At 44.2% G+C, this 14,916-nt stretch overlaps 1 protein-coding gene across 1 annotated transcript; it reads left to right on the top strand.

Moving 5' to 3' along the window:
- Positions 1-6,723: 6,723 nt before the first annotated feature.
- Positions 6,724-14,355, top strand: uba2 (ubiquitin-like modifier activating enzyme 2; the record flags this gene model as incomplete). The annotated part of the gene is made up of 17 exons (XM_080544846.1): positions 6,724-6,864; positions 7,746-7,829; positions 7,937-8,007; positions 8,198-8,262; positions 8,451-8,551; positions 8,808-8,929; positions 9,080-9,147; positions 9,359-9,480; positions 9,639-9,738; positions 10,530-10,681; positions 11,085-11,178; positions 11,520-11,632; positions 11,985-12,140; positions 12,345-12,441; positions 12,568-12,673; positions 12,785-12,924; positions 13,817-14,355. The coding sequence occupies 17 exons, from the start codon at positions 6,724-6,726 to the stop codon at positions 14,011-14,013; spliced, it is 1,929 nt and encodes a 642-aa protein (XP_080400972.1). The 3' UTR covers positions 14,014-14,355.
- Positions 14,356-14,916: the final 561 nt, after the last annotated feature.

Here is a 14,916-nt window from a genome sequence, read left to right as displayed (position 1 = left end):
TGTTTTTAGGAGTAAATGTTACATACATCAGGCTATGAATGATATATTAACAAACCCCTCTATAGCAGACCTCGGAATGTAGATAGGAATACAACTGGAAAGTTTGGTGTATGTAAGTGCTACTGAAGTGGAGATTTCTGGCTCAGAGTATGAGATTATTATTTTTTTGAGAAAACGGCCATTACCCACAATTATATTTTTATTTTATTGTATTCAAACAAAGTCAATCAAATTAGTTTATAACACATTTATTATCATTGACATTTCGGAACATAGAGAAATGTTAATGTTTTTCTATGAAAACCATGTTGCATATCATATACAGATTAAACACTTCAATGAGAAATAAACCACATAAACCTATAAACCTATTAAAAACTTTATAAATACAATATTTAAAAAATTAGACCAAGCTTGAAATATGCCTTTACTGTAGGCCTACATGTAACCTTCACTCCATGTCCTCATCCCAATGTTGTGCCGACATATTCGCGCACACACCTCTGCATTCTGAACAGGCTGCAGAGCAATCAAGTCCTTGACGAAGGCATTTGCAGCGCATAGTGCCACAACCTGACTTGCAATTACAGCGCACAAGCTCCAACAAGTATTGAGGAGCAGGGTCCTGGTCGGAATGGATGGGAATGAGGCATGAGTCTTGGATCCTCCAGCCCCATTCCTCTAGCGAGTTTCCCATCCATTCCTGAACCTGATGGTACACTCTCAAGCTGTGAAGCATGGCAGACGACGATGTTGGCGGCAAGTTGCGAGGGTGGATAGCCGTTTTGCTGTCAGTCACTTTAGTATAAAAACTTTTCAGCCTGAGGTCATTGAGAGAATCCATTTCTGCTCCTTTGTAGATTAGTATCATTGCCCTTTCCCCTGCAGCAGCAATGTCATCCTTGGTAGCAGATTGTTTTTGAAAAATGCTGGCCTGTACTCTGAATGAGTCGCTTTCTCTAACCAGACCCAGAGATACCCCTTTCCCAACCCCAAAGAGTCTGGATGTTGTATCACAGCCAAGCATGTCATGCGCGAATAAGATGTTGTTGCTAACGTCTTCACCCAACACATCTCTTGCTTGCCCAATGTTCAAAAACCTGTAACTTGATGAAGACGACTTCTTGGGCTCAGACATGAAGTACAGTTCTCCTTGCTGATAATGGTGTAACAGAAGAATGAGGAGGTCGGTGTCGTCTCCAACAAGGACAGTTCGATGTTTCAATGCTGCTCTCACTGCAGTTTGAACTATAAGCACATCGGCGTCTCCCTGAGCATTGTGAATGTCAAACCCTGCAAGTGTTAGTCCCTCCCCCAACAGGTTTATCAAACGTTGTTTGTTCTCATTGTTTGACAGAAATTCCAGTTTTTTCAACCTCAGTGACATGGTTGACGTGAATGAAACCTTCCGGCCAGTGTTTGTGTTCCTCCTTTTATGGGCACCATCCTTTGTAGATGGCTGGTTGCTGTACCCATCAAACACAATCACCACTGATTGCCCATAATGTTTTCGAACATAACCTATGTACGTTTCCACTATTGCTCCATATGTTTTTCCTATCTCCCAGGGTAGTCGGTGGAGGAGGGCCCCTCCATCTAAAACGTACAGAATGTCTCTTTCTGGCACATCATCATGAGGGACTGCGTTCCATATTGCTTTTGCAATTTGGGGTTTGTTCGCTGGGAGAAACCATGTTTTCGTTTCGAAGAGTGCAGGTGGATACCCGCAGAGTTCATACTTGAAGGCTTCAGCTAACTTGTCTGCCTGTGTCCCAGCAATCACTAGTCTCTGAAACAAGAGCTGCGAATCAATATGGACAACTTCTTCTTTGTTCAGTTTGACTGTGGATTTGGAATCCATGGTGACTGCATGTGCTTTCCTCTTGAAGGTATATTCTGTCACCTTTTTCCCTACCATGTCTTTTAAGACCCTTCTACCAACTTCTTTTGAATGGTCCACATTCACCGCATTATGGGCTGTCACACCAGTGATTAGGTGCTGAAGGTGTTCATACCCGGCAAACGGATTTTGTGACTCCAACAATTGAAGTATTTTGATAGTGTCAGCGTTGTCTCGTGCCTGTCTTGATGCAGAAAGGTCCTTGTGCTGTTCACTAGTTTCATAGTTTACCCCTGTCACTTCTTTCATGGCATTGTTGATTTCAGATGTTGCAGGGTTGGAAAGAACCCACACCAAACGTTGTGTTTCAGACATACCCCTTCCCCGTGTCAGTCCTCCGGTTGATTTCATACTTCGCATGAGGGCTTGTTCTATTACAAGGTCGGGGGATAGTCCGGCCCAGTATTCATTTGATCTACGAACAACTTGCAGACCATCTTCCTGAAATCGTTTGTAAACTTGGGGATGTGTGTCTTCTAGTTGGCGCATTTTCTGGAGGTATATGGTCAATGATTTTACATACAAGTTATGTCCGGAGGCAGCCATAAATGGCATCATGTCTGTCAGGGTATCAAGGTGCTGATCCCAATTTCCAGTTCTCTCCGATCCAATGAATGCACGGACTAGGTCGATCATCTCCATGTACTGTAGCCAGAGTGCTGCTGTCCGGTCATCTACCATGGTTCTCTTCTCTGCCTCCAAACGCTGAGCTATGATCTGGAGTAGTGCACTTGCATTTGTCCTGGTTGCAGTGGCAGCCATAACACTGTCATACAGATCTGAGGCTTCTGCTAGTTCTTCTGGTACTTTGGCATGGTCTGTGGATTCTCCATCTGGCTGATCAGAAACTGTTTCCTCACTGTCATCACCAACAGTACCATCTTGAGTCAACTCTGACACATCCTCTGAGTCCACAGCATAGTTTGCTTTGTTTGGGACAGGCAGTTTGACATGAAAAGTTTTCGCTGCCAGTAGGGTGTTCAGTGCTCCATCAACCAGGAAATGACCTCGTATGGCCCTGGCAACTGCTTTTCCTTCGAGCATTTTGGGCACCGTATTTGGTGTGTACACTAATTCAAGGATTTCTTCCAAGCCAGAGCCTGACATCAAATGGCCAACTGCGCCAAGGAAACTCATGAGCACATGGAACCCACCAAGTCGGAGAACGATAGATTTCAATGGACTGCCAGGTGCTTCACTTTCAATAATTGTCATCGCTTTCCACCATAGTGGTTGATCAAAGGTTAGAATTGGAGTGACCTGGTAGCGAGCTGCGTGATCATGAACGAACTGCAGAGTGGAATGAATGCAAGTCAGATCTCCTGGATCAATGTCAATCATGGGTAGGAAGATGACTGACGACTGACCAGGATGATCTCCAGTGTTGAGCATTTTCATCATCCCGGACCATCCAGGCCTTGAGCATTTGCCGAGCAGCAAGGACAGCTTCCAGAGTCTATCAGCAGGCGTCTCTCTATCGTCTTCAGAGTGCTCTTCACATTCCCTGTAGGTAAGATTCTTGAGGCCCCCAGACTTCTGTACATATGGAACAATGTTAATGCGTCCGACATCTGTTAGGTCCTTTGCTGTCACCTTGATACGTGGAATGATGGAAGTTTGTTCAATTTTGGGGGTGATGCATGCAATAATTCCCATGCCATGGAACGTTCCATGGCCATCAATTGTTCGGATATTATGGTCAGCATTATCAGCAACATATTGTATGAAGTGCCCAGGTGTGAGTCCACGTACCTCAAGTTTCTCAGCTACTGCAGCACTTCTTTCATACATCTGTACCTCTGGATATGAACAGCCAAACCCAAGGTGATACAGACTGTCAACTAGAAATGTTGATGCAAAGTGGTGATGCATTTGTACACCAACCCCAAGCTGAAGTGGTGGAAGTAGAGCTCTTGGTCTGGTAGCTTGCATCATGGCTTGGCCGATGGAACAAACTTTTAATTCCTTTTCTTTCCCAACAAATAGTGTGCGCAGGAAGAGTTGCAGAGACTGTGGAACATATAGCAGTGTCTTCATCACTGATGACATTTCTAGACTTGTTGGATAGGAACTATTTCCCTGCACAACAGACCTAATGTCAGATTTCAAGACTTCTGCTGCAGCCATAATAAGCCTCTCCTTGTCATTATCATTGCTCTTGGATCCTTCAAAAAAGTCATGGAGAATTGCTGAAGCCGTCCTTCGGATTGTCACCACATTCTGTTTTCCTTTTACCTCACTGAGCAAAATGTCACAACCAAAGTGACTCTGAAGTTGTTCTTTCATGTGGCGAAAGCTGTATGGCTCCTCATCATCTCCTAAGTAGTCCTTCATCCTGATGATGAGGTCATTTATTGTCGTCTGCTCCTCATCACTATGGCGCAGATAGTCTGCCACTTTCAAAAAAGCATCACCACGAGAAAGGGACCGGGGCCTCCCAGATTTACGCCTTTTTGAGCCATCTTGAAAACACTTGGGAACTTGTCTTCCAGTTCTGAAGCTGCCGTTGCAAGACTTGTGGTATACTGCGTCAGCAGCGTGAAGGTCATTCACATATAGCAATCTTCCTCTCACTATATCAGACCAATGGTCCGAACGCTTTGTGCAACATTCAAGTAATTTGGTCTGGAAGTCTTTGGTCCTGACAGGAATCAGTTTGAACTCTTTTAACTTGCCTGAATATCTGTCATGCACCCCACAAAACAAACAGTGATCTTTGTATGAAAATGAGGGGCCAGATTATCTGCGCTTACAACCAACTACCCCTGCTTCAATATCTTGCTGCTGTTTTTTCTGTTTTTCTATGTCCTGTGGGTTGGTAAATTTCCTCCGGCATTCTACATGAACCACTTGGCCAGGGACTACGGTTATGCCTACATTGCATTGTTCATTGGCTCTGACAATACCATCACATCCCTTCTGGGTTAACTTGACAGTCGGCACGTCATCAGATGTTTGGTTCCCACAGAATACACACTCATCCGTCTCCATCTGGAACAAAGTTATTAAACAAGGCACACTTTTAAACTTATATATTTTGCTCTGCTAACGAACACTATCACCCTGCCAGCTGTGGCTAGCTAGCAAATGTCAGCTAACCACTAGCTAACATGACGAATAACCTGTAATTCAATGCAGCAAAAATGAAGACTGTTGACAATTATAAACGTGTTTTATTGTATTGAGTGGTAGAATTAAAGAAATGTCTAATCCTTTGTTTGAACTAGGCTACTTACCAGTGACAGCTGTACACACACTGTGGCTAGCTAGCAAACGTCAGCTAACCGCTAGCGAAGAGTAACCTGTAATTCAATGCAGCAAAAATGACGATTGATGACAATTATAAATGTGTTTTATTGTATTGAGTGGTAGAATTAAAGAAATGTCTAACATCTTTGTTTGAACTACTTACCAATGACAGGCTGGGAGTGGTGTTTTCATTGTGTAATTTTATTGAAATTACGTCATTCACTTCATTAATCAATGATGCATCAAGTTGTGTGTTATATATTGTATTCACAGGATGGGGGGGGGGGGGGGGGGCGTGACACATGATGAGGAACATTTGTGATGAAAGCCAGTCTAGTGCTAAACCAGTCGCAGAAAATGAGAGTGAAACTTATTGTGTCAACAATATTTGGTTTTCGTTTTTTTTTCTCATAACACGCAACTTATTGGGTGTTTGGCCCCCAGCCCTGAGCCTCTCTTTGCTGGTGTTTGGCCCCCAGCCCTGAGCCTCTCTTTGCTGGTGTTTGGCCCCCAGCCCTGGGCCTCTCTTTGCTGGTGTTTGGCCCCCAGCCCTGAGCCGCTCTTTGCTGGTGTTTGGCCGCCAGCCCTGGGCCTCTCTTTGCTGGTGTTTGGCCCCCAGCCCTGAGCCTCTCTTTGCTGGTGTTTGGCCGCCAGCCCTGGGCCTCTCTTTGCTGGTGTTTGGCCCCCAGCCCTGAGCCTCTCTTTGCTGGTGTTTGGCCGCCAGCCCTGAGCCTCTCTTTGCTGGTGTTTGGCCCCCAGCCCTGAGCCTCTCTTTGCTGGTGTTTGGCCGCCAGCCCTGGGCCTCTCTTTGCTGGTGTTTGGCCGCCAGCCCTGAGCCTCTCTTTGCTGGTGTTTGGCCCCCAGCCCTGAGCCTCTATGTGGGCCTAGAGAGCTGGGGACTCCTGGTCTGGTCCCCTTCACGGGCCCAAAGACAAGTGTGCCAAAAAAACATTCCCCACACCATTACACCACCTCCACCAGCTTGGACCGTTGACAGGCGGGTGCTCGTTGAGTGAAGATCTATGCATTGATACCTGTTTTTCCCCCAAAAAATAATTATTGCCATACCGTGAGCTTAGAATGATAAGGTTCTATCTCCGTTTAGGGTAGTTCAGAGATATTGAGCGTCAAAGTTTTTACATTCCATTATGTTTTGTGAGATGGAACCTTTGTATTTCATTAATTACTAACTTAAAAATGTCAACATTTAAAGAATAACACCACACAGGCATTAATAAACATCTAATAGATCAGTTTATGTAAAAAAACTCAATTTTGACCAAAAATGGAGATAGAACCTTATAATTCTAACGTCACGATACACAAAAGAGCATGCCTGTGTCTCTCACTGCCTGGAAACAAAACAAGCGCACGTGTGGAGCACCTCGCCTATCCAGTAGAGGGCGCTACAGGCGTAACGCGTGAATCCATTTGGGCTATTTGACTTGGCTTGCTTTCTTTCTCTCGTTCAAAACTCGTTGGTTTTGTAAGAGCGCCGACTGTCAAGCTAAGCTAAGTAGCTTCTTCTTAGCATCTTTTACTCTTACATCTTTAGTCCTGTGAGCCGATCAACGATGGTGCAATTGGTGGGGTCTCTCCGGAGGGAGCTCGCCGACTCCCTGGCCGCCTGCAAGGTGCTGGTGGTCGGCGCTGGGGGGATCGGCTGTGAGCTGTTGAAGAACCTGGTTCTCACCGGGTTCAAACAGATCGAAGTGGTAAGTCAGTCCAAGGGGGGGGCGGGCAGTGTGGGGGTCTTTGTGCCGCTAAACAGGTCTGCTTCTTAGAGGGCCTAGCGTGCTCAACTAGCATGGAGATGCATGGGGATTCAACAAATCGTGACGTTAGAATTATAAGGTTCTATCTAAATGTTTGGTCAAAATTGAGTTTTTTACATAATCTGATCCATTAGGTGTTTATTAATGCCTGTGTGGTGTTATTTTTTTAAAATGTTGACATTTTTTTAGTTAGTAATTCATAAAATACAAAGGTTCCATCTCACAAAACATAATGGAATGTAAAAACTTTGACGCTCAATATCTCTGAACTGCCCTAAACGGAGATAGAACCTTATCATTCTAAACGGAGATAGAACCTTATCATTCTAAGCTCACGAAATGTAACTGCATAGCAATGGGCTAGCTAGACAACTAAACTGTTTCCACTGTCTTGGCGGTATTAGCTGAGCTGTTATACACGTCTGGATCTCTTCTGCGCATCCAGATCACTTTGTTTTTAAGATCTCCAATTGCGCGCCATGTTCAGGGCTTCTTTGTGATGTGATGTGCTTAGCCAGCCTGCCTCTCTGTCACTGTCAATGGAAGCACTTCTTCCAAAAAAAGCACTTTTTTGCTTGCACACAGCTTCCAAACAGTCCTGATGTCTATGATACGACTAGCAATGAATCACTGGTCAAACTATCAATCAATCAATCAATGAATCACTGGTCAAACAATCAATCAATCAATCAATGAATCACTGGTAAAACTATCAATCAATCAATCAATCAATGAATCACTGGTCAAACTAGACGACACTTGACTTGGTCAGTCAGTTGACTGATGTGACATGATGTGTTTTTGTTTCTTCCTTCTTCCAGATCGACCTGGACATCATTGACGTGAGCAATCTGAACAGACAGTTCCTCTTCCAGAAGAAACATGTGGGAAAGTCTAAAGCTCAGGTTAGGAGCGTTAAACCAACCCGTTTGCAATTGTTCTTTAACATGCTTTTTTAGATGTTGCATTATGACATTACATTATGCATATGTGAACGTGGTTCATATTGCAGGTGGCCAAAGAGAGTGTGTTGCAGTTCTGTCCTACGGCCAACATCACCGCCTACCACGACAGCATCATGAAGTAAGTCGATGTGTGCTATATTGTGTTACGGATCTGTAGATGACTGTTCGTTATCAGACGTACTGTGTTGTGTGTGTGTGCGCGCGCGTGCCTGCGTGTGTCCTTGTCTGCTCGATTGAGGAACTGTTGTGAAATCTGGGGTCTCCTTAAGCCTCCTGTTTACTTATTGTGGTCTGTTTGTCCTTCACAGCCCTGATTACAACGTGGAATTCTTCAGGAGCTTCATGCTCGTCATGAACGCCTTGGACAATCGAGGTATAGTATAGTCTTCGTCTTTGAGACACCTTTTTCCAAATCCTTAGCCTATCTTTCCTATCTAAAATCTTACATCACTCAAATATTTGACACTTTTACTTAATATGATATCGTTGTATGATATCCTGTAATCTGGTCTTTGCCTTGGTTTCATCAGTGTTTTTCCCATGTTTTTCCTCTCCTCTCAGCGGCCCGTAACCATGTGAATAGGATGTGTCTCGCAGCGGACATCCCTCTGATAGAGAGTGGTACAGCAGGCTACCTGGGCCAGGTGACTGTCATCAAGAAGGTAAGGCACAAACACTTAGACTTAAACAGTCTGGTTTAGTCACTTTGGTCATCCATATTTGCACCTCGAGATAGCAAATAAGACCTAATCATGTAGGCCTAGGGTTAGGTGATGGAGAGCTTTTCTTGACGTGCATGCTTTGCACCAATACTACACGCATAACTTCCTGCCCCTCCCTCATTGCTTTCACCACGGAGTTATATATAAATCTCTATGTTTTTATTTATAATTCTGTGCCGTTATTCACTCCCGACAGGGTCTTACAGAGTGCTATGAATGCCAGCCCAAACCCACACAGAAAACCTTCCCTGGCTGCACCATCCGCAACACCCCCTCTGAGCCCATCCACTGCATCGTCTGGGCCAAGTACCTCTTCAAGTAAGTCCTCAACAAGATACTGTGTATACATACATGTACTAATAAGTCATTATGGACACTTACACACCATATTATGATGTCCTTTTTCTTTAGTGGTACTAAACATCAGTTGTGTCCACCTTGTGTCCACCTTTCTGTGTCCACCTTTAGCCAGCTGTTTGGAGAGGAGGATGCAGACCAGGAAGTCTCCCCTGACACCGCTGACCCCGAGGCTTCATGTGAGTAGAACACACACATCATGACATTACATACCCCAATAGCGCACAACACTTGAGAACTCCACTTCACTCCACTCCACTTTCCTAACCATAGGTTGATAATTCTACTTCTGTGTTGCTCCTCACCCTACGAACAACAGAGAAGTGTTGTGTGCATCGAAAGGATGCTGTTTCCTCTGGGTTTCATTGATGTCACGTGTCCTTTCCTCAGGGAAGCCCGAAGAGGCCGTAGCTCGAGCTACGGCGTCGGACCAGGATGGAGATATTAAGCGCAGGTCTACCAAGGACTGGGCACGGTCCACAGGCTACAACCCAGCCAAACTCTTCAACAAGGTAGGCCTTATGAGAGCAAGTATTTACAACAAGAGGCCTGCATGAGGGAATGTTGTCCAATGGCTTATAATAATAGTAATTAGATGCAATGGGTGTACACTATGTTATTGTTACTTTATACTTCTCAAGATAGAAATACAGTGTGTGTGGTTCCTCAGCTTTTCAAAGATGACATCATGTACCTCCTGACCATGGACAAGCTGTGGAAGAAGCGGAAAGCACCGCTGCCTCTGGATTGGCTGGAGCTTCAAAAACTTTGTACGATATTGTTTTATCCAGTCTTAGAGAAATTATATAATTTCAGTTTTTCACCTTTTATGCTTTTGCTTGTGCCAAAGAAGCTTTTCTCTGTAGAGAAGAGGGCAGAGAGTGTGGATAACTTTAAAAGAAAGCTTAAAACACACCTTTTTAGCCTGGCTTTTATCTAGTCTTTATCTCAACTTTTTGTTTGTCATTTTTACTCCTATTTCTTATCTCCTATTTATTGTTTTATTGTGTTGTATTTTATCTATTTCTTATCTCAGACCCTACTTGTTTTATTGTGTTGTGTTTATTTACCAATTTATGTTCGGACAAATGGACTTCCTCCTGCAGTAGTTGTCTGACGGACAAGCCAAAGAAAGAAAATCTATATGTATTAATATCTTAATATGAATTTCTCCTTCCGATCTGAAGAGTAAAAAATGTATTAGCGAGCTATGATGCGCCTCATTCTCGCTGCCTATGAGGCTATTTAAGTGCTATCGTAGTTCATTGTCGTCGATGTTATAGTGTAGCCTACATTGTGGGTCACCTATCACTATTGCCAACGCGTATTCGCTTTTTCTCAATGCCGCTTATTTCCATTCATGTATTAGTTTGTTGCGATCGTACATTTTAGGTTTGAAGTTTTATGATGAACACATGGCAATGCGAACTTCAGAATGGCACTAGTGATAGGCAACCAACAATGTACGCTATAACATCCATCATTATCAAATAAATTGTAGTTGATAACAAATGTGTTATTTGCACTAACATATTGCTCCCCTCACCCCCCCGTGGTGCAGCGTCTCCCCAAGAGGAAATGTCTAGTACAGGGCTGAAGGACCAACAGGTCCTGGGTGTGCAGGGCTACTCCCACCTCTTCTCTCGCAGCGTGGAGACCCTGCACTCCATGCTGGATGGCAAAGGAGATGGAGCAGAGCTGGTCTGGGACAAGGTGAGTACTACAACACACATGGAGAATGGGTGAATGGATGGATGGGACCTTGTCCAGGATCTACACTTTAGATAAGTGCAAACTTGCTACACAATGCCCTGCGTAAGGAATGGGACAGTGAAGCATTTGTTTTCTCCTTTTGGCTCTACACTCAAAGTTAGGATTTTTAAATCAAACAAATTAAACTGAGGTTAAAGTAGATATTTTCACTGAGGTTAAAGTAGATATTTTCAGATTTTATTAGATGGTATGATTTAAAATCCCAGCTTTTGGAGTGTAGAGCCAAAAGAAGAAAAAGTTAAGAAAATGCCTCACTGTCCCATTACTGATGCAGGGCATTGAGTATTGGTATTGGCAGTTCACCTAACCCTGAATCACCTCTCCCTCCTGTTGTTGTTCCCAGGACGACACCCCGGCGATGGACTTTGTGACGGCAGCAGCCAACCTGCGCATGCACATCTTCAGCATGAACATGAAGAGTCGCTTTGATGTCAAGTGTGGGTGTACTGTTCTGGATGGAAGAATGTGTTTGTTTTATCAAGACACGCAGTGCATAGCGTGTTATACACGTGTTAAGATACAGTATTCATTTACAGACACACAACCAAAAGGCTGGTGGAATTTATTTAGAGTACATCATGGTGGGGAGCTCTGCATTCACAGACATACAGCAGTCGAGACAGACAAAACTACACGATCTACAATGAGTGTTCATGAGTGCCAATAAATTACATGATTTATGTAGATTCAGACTCTGCCATTTGATATTCCTGTCTTTGTATTTAATGTTGGGTGTTATGCCCATGTTTTTAATGTGGTGCTTATTTGTCTCTTGCAGCCATGGCAGGCAACATCATCCCAGCCATCGCTACGACAAACGCCGTCATCGCTGGTCTCATCGTGCTGGAGGCACTGAAGATCCTGTCAGGGGACGTGGAGCAGTGTCGCACGGTGAGATGTGATGTCACTTCCTCCACCCTTAGAGGGTGTGTTACTATAATTCCTAAAATGACTGCCCCTGCACACTGGGACAGAACTGCGCTGTTCAAAATGCACCAAATCAAGTCATTCAGCGTAGTATTAATCTCAAAATGACTAGGCAATAGAATACAACCTTGGTGTTGTAGCTTTTCTTCCTGAAGGTTGTCTCTCATTCCATGTCCTCCAAGGTAACTACACCCTTCAGGTTGTAAATAATTCAATGGCAGCCTTGGCAGGATAGGTTGTCTATTTTCGCGAAAGAAATAACTGCTCTGAAACACCCCTTTCAATACCTCTTTTCCGCTTCTCTGGTCTTTCCTAGATCTTCCTGAACAAGCAGCCCAACCCCAGGAAAAAGCTGCTGGTGCCCTGTGCTCTGGATCCACCCAATGCTAACTGCTACGTCTGCGCCAGCAAGCCTGAGGTCACAGTCAAACTCAATGTCGACAAAACGACTGTGCTGACCCTTCAAGACAAGGTGATGCATAGCTGTCCGGCTGATGTACTGTGTGCTACCATGGTCACTATCAGACAGAGAGGGGGGGGGAGTATAAACACAGACTGATACAGACATAGTTGAGACATAAACAGAGAGGGTGTTTTATAATGTTCATCCAAACGAGTCGCCTTTTCGTTTATTCATTCGGTTGTGTTTCAAGATTGTTGTTTCTCTGTGTGTAAGATACTGAAGGAGAAGTTTGGCATGGTGGCACCGGACGTTCAGATCGAGGACGGGAAAGGGACAATCCTCATCTCCTCTGAAGAGGGAGAAACTGAAGGTATGAGAATATTAGGATATCAAAGCAGTTCCCAAACAGACCAGTAGGGGATGCCTGTTCCCAATATGGTGATATATTGTACTGGATTATTAGTGGATTATCAACTCTTACTCACTCTTTTTGCAGCCAACAACAACAAGTTTCTGTCTGACTTTGGGATTCGAAACGGCAGCCGTCTTCAGTCCGATGACTTCCTGCAGGACTACGCCCTCCTGGTCAATGTGATTCACTGGTAGGTTGAGTGTGTGCGTGTCTGTGCGCGTAGGCGTCATTTTGATAGAATTGACATTTGACTTGCCGTTGATGTTAAACAATGTCCATATGTTGTGTTTGTGTGAGCCAGTGAGGACCTGGAGAAGGATGTGGAGTTTGAAGTGGTGGGCGACGCCCCTGACAAAGCCCCGACTCCGCCCACTCAAGAAGAGGCCAAGAACATCGCCAATGGCAACAAAGACTCTGCCGAACCATCCACCTCCTCCAAAGGTGAGCATAAAACACAGACATTCCATTACCTGCATAGACTCTAATGCCCAATCCCAATACACCCCATGTGCTTGCAATTTAGCCCTACCCCTCCGTTTTGTGCGTTCACACGTAGAGGTAGGGTGTCCCGATTCTTGTTGGGATAGAGGGGCAGAACGAAGTGGTAGGGCTACATGGCCCTCCCCAAAACTGAGTTTTTTCAGAGCGCACTCAAAATCAAGTATGATGCCAGAATTGTTCTGAGAAAGGCGCTTGGTAATATGATTTTTGGACAACGCTTTATGACTACTGATGGGCTCGTGTGTATGTGGTGGCTGAGGATTGAGTCACGGGTATCTTAGGAACATCGTGCGCTGACAGATCTGGTTAATACTCTGTTTTGGTTGGAGTCATTCATTGTCATTATTGCGATGTCCACAAAAAAGACATCGTTGACGGAAGAGACTATAAAAGGAACGTCTAAACACTACAGTGTGTTGATAACAAACGAAAAAAGATGCTTATAGCACACGCAACAGAAATAAACACAGCTGAAGAAGGCATTGTGAGATGTGTGATTTCGCCGTCATCCGTACCGCGTTTATTTAAACCACTGCTGATGACGTATCAGTCGTGAAGGGCTGTCCCATTTCATAGGGGTAGATTTCAACCCCTATGGCTTGTGGCTCTGTTTGAAGGCCTTGGCTCGAAATCGAGTCACACTCGAAAACGAGCCATAGGGGTAGAAAGGGGATTCGGGATTGGGCCAAACTCTGTTCCGAAGGGCAAGGCAAAAAGAGAGGAGCACTCGAAAAAGAGGGGTAAGCTACTGATGACGTATAAGGATCTTGAATGGGTAAATGTGGGCGACTCGTCTGAATGTGTTTGCTCTTTCCTTTCTCCCACCCCGCAGCCCCCGTGGAGCAGGACGACGTTCTCATCGTCGACTCTGACGAGGAACCCTCCTCCAGCACTATGGACGTCGCCACGGAAACCGGCAGCCATAAGAGGAAGCTCCACGACGCAGAGACAGGCGAGGCTTCCGCCAAGCGCCAACGTGTGGACCAATCCGCAAGCGATGACGATGATGACATCATTGCGCTAGACTAGTTGTGCGTCTCCTTCCTGTCCGCTCCCCCCCCTCTCCTCAGAAGGATGAAACCCTGTGTTTGTGTTTTTCATACACCCGTTTCTCTCTTACCAAACCATGTGTAAATATAAATGTACAAAAACTGTTCAAAGGTTTTTTGTTGTGGTTTATTTTTCCGGTCACTGAAATGATGTTTTCATTGGGAAGTTTGATGAGATTTTATTGCAGGTGGATAAAATGCTTATGATTTTTTTGTATTTTTTATAATGTATTTGTCTCGTGTCACAACTCAAGTCAGGGTGTGCCCAGTTCTGTGCAACGTTTTAGGGAGACTTAAGAAACGCATTAAAATACCAAATGTTTTTCTGTGTGTTTTATCTGGATCATTGCAAACTTTGAAGGAATGTTTAAAAACACATACAGACTTCTTCCTCTAACATGAGTCTGACATTAGATTGACTGAAATTTCAAAGTAGTTATTGACCATTGATCACCTTCAGGGTGACTTGCATTGATACAGCAGGCAAAAAAATAATAATTAAACTGGAGAATTTGTATTTATAAACTCTTTCATGTGGTTTACAGTATTATGACCCATTAATAGACAGGCCTTTCAATTGGACCAAGTAAGTAAAGAGAATAAACACTTACAGACTTAATGACCCACAATCAATGTATTTTCTTATACCATCCAGTTTTGGACTGCTACCTACTGTTGTTTTTTGTTTGAGAAGAGAACCGTTTATACCTAAACTGGTTTGAAAATTAGATGTGTTTTTTTTTGCCACTGTTGTCTCATAAATAGGCATGGCTGAGAAGATAAGGCCTCATTATACCAATTACAGTTGAAGAGAGGACACTACTTTTACTGGCCTGTTTGCAAAAAAGCAAAGTTTATGATGTCATTCTCACCTTGAGATAAG

The sequence above is a fragment of the Nansenia antarctica genome (assembly GCF_963989245.1).
Source record: "Nansenia antarctica genome assembly, chromosome: 14".
NCBI lineage: Eukaryota > Metazoa > Chordata > Actinopteri > Argentiniformes > Microstomatidae > Nansenia > Nansenia antarctica.
Note: the sequence above shows the minus strand (reverse complement) of the source record. Positions and strands in the feature narration are given on the sequence as shown.